At 31.1% G+C, this 14,437-nt stretch overlaps 1 protein-coding gene across 1 annotated transcript in view; it reads right to left on the bottom strand.

The window, feature by feature from the left end:
• Positions 1–14,198, bottom strand: part of Smp_147860 (putative transient receptor potential channel) — a gene marked incomplete at both ends in the record, with an annotated part of 61,956 nt that extends 47,758 nt beyond the window's left edge. Inside the window, 2 exon segments of the mRNA XM_018794657.1 lie at positions 12,042–12,079; positions 13,025–14,198. Of these exon segments, the coding sequence (XP_018649047.1) occupies positions 12,042–12,079; positions 13,025–14,198 (1,212 nt within the window).
• Between the last annotated feature and the right edge of the window lie 239 nt (positions 14,199–14,437).

The raw sequence follows: 14,437 nt of genomic DNA, 5'->3' as shown, positions 1-14,437 counted from the left end.
AGTTTTAGATGTGTTTCCACTTTGTTCATAAGTATTTCTCTTCTGTCATTTTTGAACGGACTCTTCGAAGAAATACAGTAAACAATAAATCGGGCTGGTTTCTGTCAACAGATAAATAATCTTGTAAAGTGACTTTGTGATTCTAATAGTAAAAGTTTTAGTGAGAAACTGCTGGAAAATGTTTATGAAGAATTTCAATGTACCGATTGTTTATTCAAATTATTGTTAAGAGTAAGTCATTTAAATACATAAAATGTAGTTGGTTATTATTATTATTAAACGAATCTAGTTACATTTCCCTGATTCACCAAGACTATTTAGCATTAATTGATTATTCAGACTGTTTCACAGTTAAACTAGAGAGTTTCATCATAACTCTTTATTTAGAAAATAAATCAGTCGTTTGTATCCATGGAGTTTAAGAAAATATCAAATTTAATCATTCTCGTATTATCGTATTTTTACTACTTTTGTGGATGATGTATAAAATCCATTTGCTAATACGCCCTATACAAATTTGGATTATTGAAATATGGTTTTTTCGATTTCAAATTCTCCGAAGCTTAAAATGAATACATGTACAAATGTTTGAAGTTGCTTACGTCCTAAGAATTCTAGCAATAGTTTTATCAAGTTCCACATGACATTTTTTTTAACGCTATAGAAGTCGCAAATTGCATTTATTTCAGCTACTGCATAAGGCCATCATATCAAGGTTCATATTTTTGTTTTCAATATAATTAGTACGACATGAAAACTACTAGATTTCTACTTGTCAATAAGTAATATAGACACCTTCTAAGTTGGGTACGGTGTGCTGATGTGTGTGCAGTTAGACTGCTAAAAAATATAAAACTGGTGTTGATTGCTTCTTAGTACTATGTCTGCTTATGATAGTCTTTAAGTGTAGCACATCCTAAAAGCCAAAAAATACAATCTGCGATTTCTCTTTAAAAAATATCCACCCCTCTGTTAAACCAGTTTTGCTTCATATCATTTGACATCATTGCAATTTTAGATATTTTCAGGACAAACAATCACGTAAAGTATATACAAGTCATTAACTTTAGTCACTCAACATACAATTATGCCTTTACAATGTCTTACATACATACGTACAACTTAGAGTTAATTAAGACCGGATGTATTAAAGTCAACTTTTGTTAAATCATTACAACCAATCATTATTTCATCTTAGATTGTAGTAACAAAACAATCATAATAAATTGAAGTCACGCTTTCAACTATGAAAATTGAAGTCAGTTTATTGTGATGTTTTCATTATTATTTGCTTCAAAACGTTAACAATAAGAAAATTTGGATGTAGATTTAAACTTTTAACAGTGAAACTATCTCTCTATCTTTCAGTTGCAAAAAAAACTGTTCTATTAAATAAGATGACTTTAAAGGCTCTTAAAAGGTTAATGATATCGATAAACTTTTTTGTAAAGGAATCCGTTGAATATGAATGTGATAAAAAGGGAAACCAGATATATATGCGCCACCAAATTTCATTTGATTTGTGTTAGGGTTGTGATACTGCCCGGGTGCCCCAACCAAAGCAATGTAATAAATTAAAAGGTAACTGCTAAGATAACATGTAAACAGTGAATAAGAATGAAAACATAATGTCAATATGTGTGATATCAAGCAATAAAATGCAAATTATACAATGAAGTACATTGTAACCTAATCTATAAACAGAAAAACAGTCAACTAAAACTACTTTTTCATACCAAGACTTTTAACAAGTTCATATGAAAAAATCTAAATTAAACTCGTATAAAATCTTATAGTTGAATTCATGAGTTAATTGAAGCTAAAACACAATGAAAAACCCCTAGGAACTAGACGGCCGTTTCCTCCTATTGTGGTACTCCTCATCAGTGTGCATCCACGATCCCGCTCGTTGGACTCGAACACAGGATATTCGGCCTCATGCGACAATGATTACCCTCTAGACCATTGAGCCGGCCGGCATCCAACGTTGTTAGTTTCTAACTTCAACCAATCCACGAAGTTGAGCAACCATCACCATTGTCTTCAGTGAGTTGATATCTCACACCAGACCTGGTTGAACTCAACTGGTTACTGCTTCTCATTAGAACCCCAGGAAATACCTCTTGAGGCCGGCGCAGTGGTCTAGAAATTGAGAGATCGCGCGCGAGACTGATAAGTCCTGAGCTGGAATCTCGCTAGGCGGGATCATGGGTGTGCACTGCTGAGGAGTACCACAATAGGAGGAAACGGTCATCTAGTTCTTCGAGGTTTTTCATGGTGTTCTAGCTTCAATTAACTCATGAATTCAGCTACAAAATTAATAATATACATATACATGGAATTTCCATTTTTTTCTAAAACATTTAGTGGCCCATCATTTTGACGTCAATTAGACCACACGATTTTGTCGACGGGCTCACCACTTTAGTAGGGCCCTTATATGACTTCATATGAATGATTGCTGTCGAAATATACATCCTGACTACTCTCGTATGTCTTTATCGACTTAACCCGCGTTGATAAATAGCGGAATTAAATATGTCGAACACGAGAATGAATTTTTGAATACATATATTTTGTATACTTGCTGATTTGTACAGGAAATGGTAGGGATGATGCGAATAAAAGAGAGCGAAGCAAAACGACGCTCTGTGGAAAAGGCATGTGAGCCAACTCCATTTATCAAGAGTTAATCAATATTTATATAAAAATAACCTATGGACATGTGATGATTAGGATAAGATGTACACATATAAGCTCATATAAGAACATTCAAAATTGATAAATCACTAATTAACATGTTCAAAACGTAACTCAAGAAGAATAGATAAATTAACCTATCCAAAAGTTAGAATAAATTATATAAGTTTAACATAGTAACCGACACCATAAACTAATCATTTCTGAAAAGTTAATTCATAAATAATGGTTACCATGTTAAATTACATGAATAAATTTTTTTTAAAATTTGTTTTCTATACAATAAATATGTTCATCATTCAATTGTTTATAACTAATAATCAACCTTAAAATTCAATAAATGATATTGTGAATATAGTAGAAAGGAATGATTGAACTAGAATACGTCTTTAATAATAATCTTATTATTGAAGCTTAATTATTTCTTTAATTACAATATAAATAAATATATTCAATTTTTAATTTAAAAATATGGTCTATATCCTTGGCTAATGTAATTAATCAAACAATTTGAATGGAGAAAATATAGAAATTACTAAAAGTTAGATACTTTAAATGCCAAATTGACTTGGAAAAATAATTTTCAGTTCAACTAGAAGAATAGATTTTAAATTAGGATAATTACATAATAAATGGAAACAATTGTTTATCGCATCTTCTAGGTAATGAAATTACTTGAAATCACATTACTATGGTAATATCAGAAGGAGTTTTGTGGATACTATGTTAATTATAAATATTTATATCTTAATGTAGTAAATTATAAAGCAACATATTGTCTTTTTTTATCTTAATATTCGTGAGATGGTATAAAGCTAAATGACAAATTACAGATAAATAATGAATTGTTGAATGTCTCATAGTATCAAACATAGTATGTTGTCAACTCGACAATACCTGGAAAACAATGAGAACCAAATAGTAAGTTTCACTCATTACTTATTTTCAAAATTTTTTTTCAATTTAATGTATAGGACAACTATTATCCAGTGTTACATATGATATCTGTCTTACTTTCAACAATAATCATCAGTAAGTATATGATTATTATTGTGACTTTGCTGTCCAATATTCGATTCATGAATGTTTTGGTGTACATTTAATAGGAATTAGTTTGGCGAAGACCACATAACACAATGAAAGCTAATAAATCGATATTAATGACAATAACAAAAACCAATAAATTTACTGAGAAATTGATACGTTGATCACTCTCTCTTTCTAGATACATAAATATACTTTGAGTTTTTTATTGTTATTGATTCGGCAAGACAAAGAGACGCTGCGTCTTTTTGTCTACTGATCACAAAAATGTTCAATTTAATGACCAAGATCGCAAATTCAGAAAATTAAACTACTAATCAATCGAATAAATATATATTAGGGAATCCAACTTGTCATTTATTTAGGAAAGTTAATATAACTACAAATTACTGATATGAGATGGAAATTTAAAATTTTACTTAGAGACTTCCATTTTATCCACCATCATGTATCAATATCAAAATTTTAGGAAAAGTTTTTTTCTGATAAGTAAAAACTCTTTTCCTTAGCTTTCTGTTATAAAACAATACACATTTATCGACTGGCTTGAGATAGGTGGCGAAAATTTGTAGCTCAGGTGGATGATTTACGTGAACTTTTATTCTCTGAGATGGATGGTTTGGTCGTGGACCCTTCGTCGTTCTTCTAGACAACACCGTCAGTACTGACTTCAGGTAGAAGTGAAGTGTTCGAATTTCACTACATATTGTAGTGAACAAGACAACGGTTGGGGACAATCGAATGTATTTAAGCAAAAATTACAGACTATCTCAGTAAATTCTGATAACCAAACAATGAACAGTCAATTTGCAAATTAACAACCAATTGTTTCAATCTTCTCTGTTTCTTCTCTAATTTCATTGCTCATGCATTTTCCAAACGATTGCGCTTCATTTCAGTTCTTTGCTCATCGGTCTTCTGCGAAAATACATTCTATGTCTGACCAACACCATATACTACTTATATAGATATAAGTAGACCACACCACAATATGACCTGAAGTTTGTTCTGTAGACCTCTATCTTGATTGGTTGTCGTTGACCTTTAACTTGTCATCGTCTACTTCTTTATTTTGATTGTATCTCTCATTGATTTGATTCTTTGTCATATATTTGTCCACAGTTTTTCTGAATATTTAGTAAATTGGATCGATTTCAATGTGTTTGTTGATCGTTGATAAACCTGAGTGCCAAGCCTGTAAAACTTCTCTGGATAATTTGATTTCATATCTAACGCTATGGTACCTGAAGAGCATGATACCGTGTTTAAGTCTAAATATCAACAATGGGACGTAAGTACACCCAGCTATCAAGTTGCTAAATTCACACGAAAAAGCTATTTCAATTACTTATATGTTTGGAAATGTTAAAACATGAAAAAAAAATAAAGATCAAAGATACCATTCTAAAAAACATTTTTAAAAACCAGTCTAATAAATTTCATATCAAAGAACAGACTATTAATATAAAGAGTGTAACACGGTCAAGTAACAACGATCATCTTTTAATCATACTAACATCTAAGAACAATCAACAATATCACTCATTCTTTAATTACTTCACCACGTCTAGATATTTAGTGTAAAAGTTGAAAATTTTCATTAAAACGATGAACTATACAATTTTTTTTCTCTCGGACAGTAAGTAAATAGTTTGCGGGGGAGGAAAAAAAAACTTTTTTTTTCATCTTTACTGTTATTTACATTTTATCAAATAAGATGAATGAACAGAAAAGCTCATTTGTTTATTTGTTTGTTTTCTTTTGTTTTTTTTTTCTATTCACTTTACATCACTTTTCTTTCTTAAACTAACTTCAAAAAGATTAAAATATCCCTATTATATAACTATTATTGTCATTAAATAATTTTTCAGAAAATTCAATTATATACAACAAACAATTAACGGAACAGAATAAAATAAAATTTAAAAAAAAGGAAAAAGAAACGAATAAATAGTTTCGATAGTTTTATTATTATAAAGTTATTCTAATATGATTTTCAATGAAATAATTGATTTAGTTGCTAGGATAAAAATGACAACTTAAACAAAGGAAGATATATGGCTACCTATTATCCATCCATAAGTTGGTTGTAAAAGCAACAAAAAATAAAGAACAACACCAAACTCCAAACTGTTCAGCACTATAGCATTATCATAATAAGGGAAAAGAACTAATGGTAAGTAGTCATTTGGTGTTGTTTATTTGTATCTTCCCATTGTAAGATATATATATATTTATATGTTAGTTAAGAGAAACAAAATAACTTTCATTCAATTTAAAAGATTTTTCTTGTTCTTAATTTTCTGGTTAAATTTTTGCTGAATTTTTATTTTTCTAAACTAAAAATACAAAAAAAAGTTTATTGCGTGATATGAAATGATATTTGAATCAATTCCTTTTTATCTTATTAGTTTCTAAGTAAAAAAAATAAAAATAAAAATAAATGAATTTCTTTAAAAATGAGTTAAATAGTTTCTATTCGAAATATACTACTTAAATATTATGAGAGGAATTGAAATCAGTTCACACACCCACACACACATGCACACACACACGCACATACACATCTTTGCGTTTATCAACTCTACTAAGAAGTTGGGAAAAACAAAATTCTCTTTTAAAGTTACAATAACGATTGTTAAATCATAATGAATTGTGATAAGTAAATGAACGAAAAATGACAATCGTTATCGTTTATTTTTGTATGTTCTAATAAATAGTAACAGTGATTGGGTTTTTTTGAAAATGAAAACAGTAGATAATGTGGCCGAAATATGTATATATAATAATATGCTGAAGTTCCTAAGAAATTCCATTATATTTTTTGTATAGTTGAGATCATGAATCAACTGAAGCTAGACCACCATGGAAAACCTCGAAGAACTGGACGACCGTTTCTTCCTATTGTGGGACTCCTCAGCAGTGCGTATCCACGATCTCGCTTCCAGGTTTCCCATGGTGGTCTAGCTTCAATCGACTTATGATCTCAACTATATAAAAACTTACTCAAATCTCCACAAAATTCCCTTCTGATAATTCCATTATATATCTACCATCGTTTTAGATTAGATAATAATGCAAAGGTATTTTCAGTTGTATTTAGATAACAGATTCGTTAAACTGATGAGTATAAAGTAAGAATTGTTTACAAAAATGGATATTTAACATAATCAATCACCTTTCTATACTTTCATATTGAAATAATAAAATAGGGTTGATTTAAGAAATGTGGTGTAGTTGTGCGATGTATTTTAAATAGTTTGGTAACATAGGTACTCATCAAAACATTTATGCAGGAAAATGATTTTGTTTCATAAATTAGAAGTGATGGTTGAAAATAAAGTGAAGAAATTATGGTCCAATGTGAAAAGATTAAGTAGTGTCCATACGCGATATCTCTTAATCGATTCTAACTTACGGGGACATATTTAAGGCTAGGATGAATAGTTTACATATACACAAATATATTTTGGATTTCTTGGTAGCCAAAACTCCCAAAAATGTTGAAGTTTGACCTTTATGATTTATTTGAAGAGTTTCAAAAGCTGTTGTAAAGTCAATGGAATAGCCTGTCCCAATTAAATGTTTTGCTACCATGGAGTACAGTTTTCTACTCCTGAAGTTTGTCTGAAAATTCAATGCCGACCGTTTATGAAGCCATTCACGTTTACGTTTGATTATTCCGTCCAAATAGTGTTCACACACATGCAAACAATGAAACACAGTAAGGCGAACTGTTATATTTTGTGCCATTTAGACGCCTATGTAGAATCACATGCTTAGGTTTCTCAATGGGAGTCAATTTAGTAGTATAATATATTTTCTTCAAGTTCGAAGAATACATAATTAACACAAGTGTAATGTCATCATCAATCACATTCCCAGTGTGACGTCGCTGATGTTTTTTTGAAAAAGGCATCTTTCAAACAAAATAGTTGATCAGATTCAGGTGGGACTTCTTGAATGAAAGTAAAACAAACATAATGATGAAGTATCATTAGGTTACTTCTAGACATTCAAATAAAATCCTATTGATTTATTAATCAGTATATCCGTAAAACAAATGTTGATTCATTTTTATCAAAACAGGTATGGTAGAATGAAGTATTTGTTAATAGATAATACTTTTTTAATACAGTCTAATACACTTATGAATCTATATATTCGAACAGCCTGTTGCTTAGTAACTGAACATATAATAATAATATAAAGGCGTAATTTGTGAAAAAAAGGTAATTAAAAATTGAAAAGAAGTGAATAATAGCTTCCAATAGTAAGTTACTAATATATTGAACTGGAAATCGTTTAATAGATTGTAGTCTAACTAGTTTTAATCAGAATGGAGTTTGTGAAGATTGTAGTAATTCAAATGGTTGAATTCATGAGTCAATCTAGGCTAGACCACTATTGAAAATCTCTAAGAACTGGATGATCCTTTCGTCCTAGTATTCAACTCCTCAGAAGTACATATACGCTACCCTTCATGTGAGATTCGAACTAAGGATATTCGGTCTGGCGCGCAAATACTTAACCTCTAAACCATCGAGCCCACTGACATTCAACGGTGTTAATGTCTAACATCAATCGATCCATGATCTTATTCAGCCATTAATCCATTATCTGAGGTCGATAACCGACTCACACCTGATACGGATTGAATTTCAGTGGTAACAGCTTGTTACTAGAACTCCAGGTAATTCATTTTAATGCTGGACATTAGTGAGTAAATGTTTATTATCAGAATGAGGGTTTGTGGAGATTGTAGTAATTTTAATAGTTGAATAATTTGGACAAAGAATAATGTGAGGGGTTTCTTTATGTCACAATCAACTGACAATTACAATTTTTTATAGTATAACGTTAGCATTACCGAATTAAAGAAGTAAAGATGTTACTGGATATCAGATATGCTATTTTTAAATTGGTCTCAATGAACACTCTTAGATTAGTGAAAACTTAAAAGTGAACAATTACCTTGGATAAATACAATTCAATAAAAGAAAAAAAACACTGCAAACATGCTGTCACAGTAAACTAACCGATTTAGCTATGAGAATTTAAAACATCTTAAGTAAAACAGCAATGAAAATTTATCATCAGAAAGAGTTTTGTGGATATTATAGTAATTTTAATAGTTGAGATTATGAATCACTTGAAGTTAGACCAGCATGGAAAACGTGGGAGCGGCCGTCCAGTACTACCAGGTTTTCCATGGTGGTCTAACTTCAAGTGATTCATGATCTCAACTATTAAAATGAAAATTTTGGTTTATAATTCCGTTATTAAAGAGGTAATTAAATGTATGCTTATTCAAACAGGTTTTATCAAGAATTAAATTACATACGACAAGTATTATTATAGAATTCCATAAAGTAATGAGTTGTGATAATTTACTAAAAATTTTATTTTACTTTCAAAAGGAATAATTTACCAGAAAATAAAATGATAAACTCTACCGCTGTTATAAAAAACCATTTCCAATGTATTTGTGATTAAATAGAGGAGATGAACTAATGATAAATGTCAAGGTTTTATATATACTTGAAATCTTGAGTCAATTGAAGCTAGACCATCATGGAAATCCTGGAAGAACTGGAAGGCGGTTTCGTCCTATTGTGGAACTCCTCAGCATTGCGCATCCGCGATCCCGCCTCACGAGATTCGAACCCAAATGTCAAGTTTTTCAATTATCACTCAACAAAACATATATAATCATGATCTAAGTATTCACAAAATGGAATTTGTTATGACATGAGGCCTCAGGAAATTGAATTTTTCAAAATAGTCAAATATTACGTAAATTTTTCATCATATACTAAATCCAATATTATTGGGTTTCGTAAAGATCGAAATATTGGATGAGTTCTATAAAATTTCAATCATTATGTTTGGTTTAAAGGTGGTTAAATTACAAGGGGAAATACTGTCAATTCATGAGTTTCCTAACTATCTACGCCTAAACAGTACTATTGTGGTGTGGTCTACTTAAACCAATATATGTAGTATATGGTGATGGTCCGACATAGAATGTATTTTGGCAGAAGATCGATAAGGAACGATCAGAAATGAAGCGCAATCGGTTCGAAAATGTATGAACAATGAAATCAGGGAAGATGGACTGATATTTGCAGAAGGAACAGTTAAGATTGAGACAATTGATTGTTATTCTGCAAATTAATTGTTTACTGTATGGTAATCAGAATTTAGTGAGATAGTCTGTAATTTGTGCTTAAATACATTCGATTGTTCCCACTCATGTTCTTGTCTACTACACTAGCATATACCAGATTTGATAATAATCAGTCAATTATTAACCATACTATATCAACTTTATCAACAATAAAAACACACTGTAGATAAGAGTGAAGAATATTTCTTTGCTATGATATTAATTAATTACTTCACCAGTGATCTTCTCTTAGCTACTACTAGCTTAGCTACTACTTAGCTTTTACATTTTGACTATTTTCACTTAGAGTTTTGTTTGAAATCCCATTTTTTTTTGTTTAACTGACTACTTGTAATATTTCAAATAATTTTATTGTATAATCTAGATTATGTAATCATAATGATAAGATAAATAAACTTTTAATTTACATAAATTTGTGTTGAACGAAATTGAATTTATAAAAACAATCCAGGAGGAAAAAAATTTTTTTATTTTTTGGAATCACTGTAAATTACTTCCTAAAGAAGTTACTTATCGTAATTAATTTTAATTCTATGTCATGATTTTGTTAACAAATGACTATTTTTATTTATTTATTTAAACACATAAATATTGGTACAATGGGGCACCAGATTTATATGCGCCACACAAATCTCATTTGGTTTGTGTGAAGGCTGTGGTACTGCCCAGGTGCCCAAACTGAAGCAGGTGGTTTTCTTAGGGACCCTTGACATAAAGGTCTGATCCACATGGCAGTGGAGCATCGTGAGGAGATGCAGTCCCATGGTAGCCGGTGACCGACAATGTATTCATGTATTCATACCCTCAGGATACCGGGGCTCATGTGCACCATTGGTGTAGAGTCAGGGTTTTCCAACTCCTCTAGATGGACCCTCCGTGTCCACCAATCCGGTTAAAGTGCCTGGCATTCGCTTTTTGTCCTCTCAGTTTTGTATACAACACCCGTGGTGCGAGAAGGCAGTGAGTAGGACTTCCCTGACAGAGGCTGTATACGCGTGGCCATGTGAGAGCATTTCGAGAAGGAGAGCGGACTCTCCCCACTCTTGGCCGTATCAGGGCATTTGGTGGACAAAAAATGACTTTATGGAACATATTTTAAATGTTGAAAAATTTGGAATCTATCCGTGTAAAACACTGAATAATGTAATATTTAACAAATCGAAATCCAAAATTGATAATTATGCTTCACAAGAAGCTTATTAAGTGAAAATTAAATGAATATATAAACAGAGGATTCTACAATGTTCAAGTTCAGGTGTTATGATTAATAGTGTTTTCATTAAATATTTAAATCTTATATTTTCCATGTAAATCATTGACATCAAATTAACAGTTAGATAGCCAATATTTAAATTGTGAGATTCGTGAATATAATAAGATGATGCGAAATAGATATTTAACATATAAGAAAATAGAACAATTTTATTAACTGATTTCGTAAGATAGATAGTGGCTAGTAGTGGAATCCAGGACGCGCGGTTTGTACCATTTGCGACTCACCAGGTGGATGTAGCTACATCTCAGAGTTGATGTACGCTCTGCAACTCGAACCTAGTACCAATCGCGTTATCTACTCAGCCACTGAGTCCTGAGAGCCACTTGCTTGTGCAATGGGGTGAAGTTTAAATTCACTTGATGTTGTTGATTTACATCTTTTCATTGATTTTTAAGATTGCAATTGATCAGTCTCTAATTGGCATATGTGCATCCTGTGCAAACTGCCTCAATATCCCACTGCCAGCCACTATTAATCTTTGCTTATAAAGCTTCTGACTTAAGGCAATATTGAGACAGTCCGCACAGGATGTACATATGCCAACAAGAAACTGATCAATTTTAGTCCTAAACATCAGCAACATCAAGTGATTTCTTAAGAGTTTAGTTCCTACAACGATCAGCATGATACTTAGAAGAACAGAGGCTTAATATATCATTTTAAAATATTCATCTATAATGCCTGTTTCAGTTTATAACTGTTATAGTTGACTAACTGATATCATCTGAAAGGAAAGAGATTTCATCAAGATAATAATGTATACAAAAAGAGTACTTTATTTTTTTTAAAACAACTAAATAAAGAAGGTATTTTTTATCATTTCCTACTTACTTTTTTCTGTTCATGTTTAATGGCTAATTTCAAACGATCTAATTTAAATGAATAAAATTTCCTCTGTTGTCTAACACCAATTACATCAGATGTATCAATAGTTTCCAAGTGTGAATTCGGTTTATTATTATTATTAATACTTAAACGATTGGCATTAATATCATGAATAGATGATTTTGAACATTTACAGTGGTTATATGAAGAAGAAGAAGAAGAATAACAACAACATATGAAATGAGTTGATTTATTCAACTTATTATCCTTATATATTGTTTGTTTAGAATGTATAGTGTTAAGATTAGTATTCGATTGAATCCGTTGATTAAAACTACATGTTGAAGATTCCCAATCGAAACTATTTCTTTTACGTTTAAAAAATATAGATGAACATGGTTCTGGTGTAATTAACATTGTTGGTAAACTTTCATTTGAAATCATTTCTTTAGAAGTGGTTTTCATAATGCTGTTATTATTTTCTTTCATATTACACGAATATGAATCAGTAGTATTCTTATCGTTGAATTTTAAAGGTGATCCGGTAGATGAATATAAATTACTTTGATCATTTGTAATTTCCAAATGATCTTTATAAGTAAATTGATTTTCTGCATCACATAACTCATCATTTTTACTAGTAGATGAATGCAAATTTTCAATACCGGTTATTTCATCATGATTTGAACTTTCTATACTTAAAGTTTGATTAAACTTTGCACATGAATAGCTAGGATGATTCCATGCTGTATAACGTCTATGGTGTCGTCTTTTAGAAATATACGTTCTATCTAATAACTCACGCCAATCATTTCCATCATTTGCATTACTTTGGTTATTTTCAGATTGATTATTCATTAGATCAAGATGACCACGGTTTGTTTGACGAAGTTGGCGATATGGAGAGTAATAGGATGTAGAAATATGGTTCATAGGTTGAAGCAGATTGTGTGTTTTTAATACTCCTTGCAGATCATCTGACTCGTCACTGCTAACATCACTTAAACTTTCATCGCTATCAGTCCCTTTACTGAGTACAGCAACAACTTCACCTGTTCCCCTGCATAGATCTAATAAATCACAAGCATATTTCCTACATTGTTCGCATAATGATAAGAATGTTTCTTTAAACTCATTTTCACGTGATGCTAAGTGAAGAAGCTCTGAAGATAATTCGAATGCAGTTAGTATAGGGTCAGGAGATGTCAACGATATCCATGCTGGACTAGCAAGTGCTTTATATGTATTTATTCTTTGAAGTGTGTGCTTCAGTGGATCATCTGTAAGTAGTCGATGACAATGTTCACAGGAACACGATGATTTATGTGGTTCTTCTATTCTGGCACCACGATTTATAAGTAATTGTAAAATTTCAAATTGATTACAGATTGCAGCCAGCATAACTGGAGAAATATCAGCAGAAAAGTCATGACTCTCTTCTTCTCGTTTACCGATTCCAATACACTGTGTTGTCCATGATGTACCTAACATTTCTTTAGTGATTGATGGATGATCAATTAACATTTCAACTATTCGATAAACGCCTTCTTGAATAGCATACAATATTGCATCACCAATTTCTATACCAGGTTGTTCAAGAAGTAATTCAACTAATTCAATGTTTTCATTATCAACTGCAATTTGAATTGCTGTACGACCCAACATGTTGACACAATTAACATTTACACCATTTGAAAATGATAGACATCTGATCAGAGTAGATTTATCACCTCGTTCTGCTGCTTCTAAAAATATACGTTCCAATGGACTAAGTTTATGTTTTTCTCTTAATGGTCCTAAAGCAGTAGAATAATTAGGTGTTTCATAAGGAGAACGACATGAACGTCTGTATCTTTTAGGTCTGCGTGTATTATTGATATAAGAATTATCATTTATTCGAGGTACACCTGAATCACTTACTTCAGTATCAGAATTGAAATACGTATGTAATGGATCCATATTATGTACAGGTTCAATAAAATCAGTTTTTATTGATGGTACTTGACTACAACTACTTTTATGACGAAGACTACCAGACGTTAAACGTCGAAATCGACTTGTATGTTGTTCTTTTTCTCCAATAGATCCAGTTCTAAATGTTCGACAATCCGATTCATTTTCTCGTTGAACAAAGTCTACTTTTTTATTGTCAATATGTGCCATTATATATATACATATGTAACAATCATATCAATAAATATAAACGATATATATATATTGGGTTCAATGTAAATTTGTGAAAATGTATACAGATATGTTTAGTACATAGAAATGATAACAGTCGAATATTTTCTTCAAAGATTAAACATTTGAATTACATCAATAATTGGTTCTCTAATCCTATATAAGGAGAGTAAAGAGAAAAGCATTTTGATGTTGAATAGAGTATATCCATAAGACAA

This window comes from Schistosoma mansoni, chromosome 1 (genome assembly GCF_000237925.1).
Source record: "Schistosoma mansoni strain Puerto Rico chromosome 1, complete genome".
In the NCBI taxonomy this organism is placed as follows: domain Eukaryota; kingdom Metazoa; phylum Platyhelminthes; class Trematoda; order Strigeidida; family Schistosomatidae; genus Schistosoma; species Schistosoma mansoni.
This window is presented reverse-complemented; position numbering and strand designations above follow the sequence as displayed.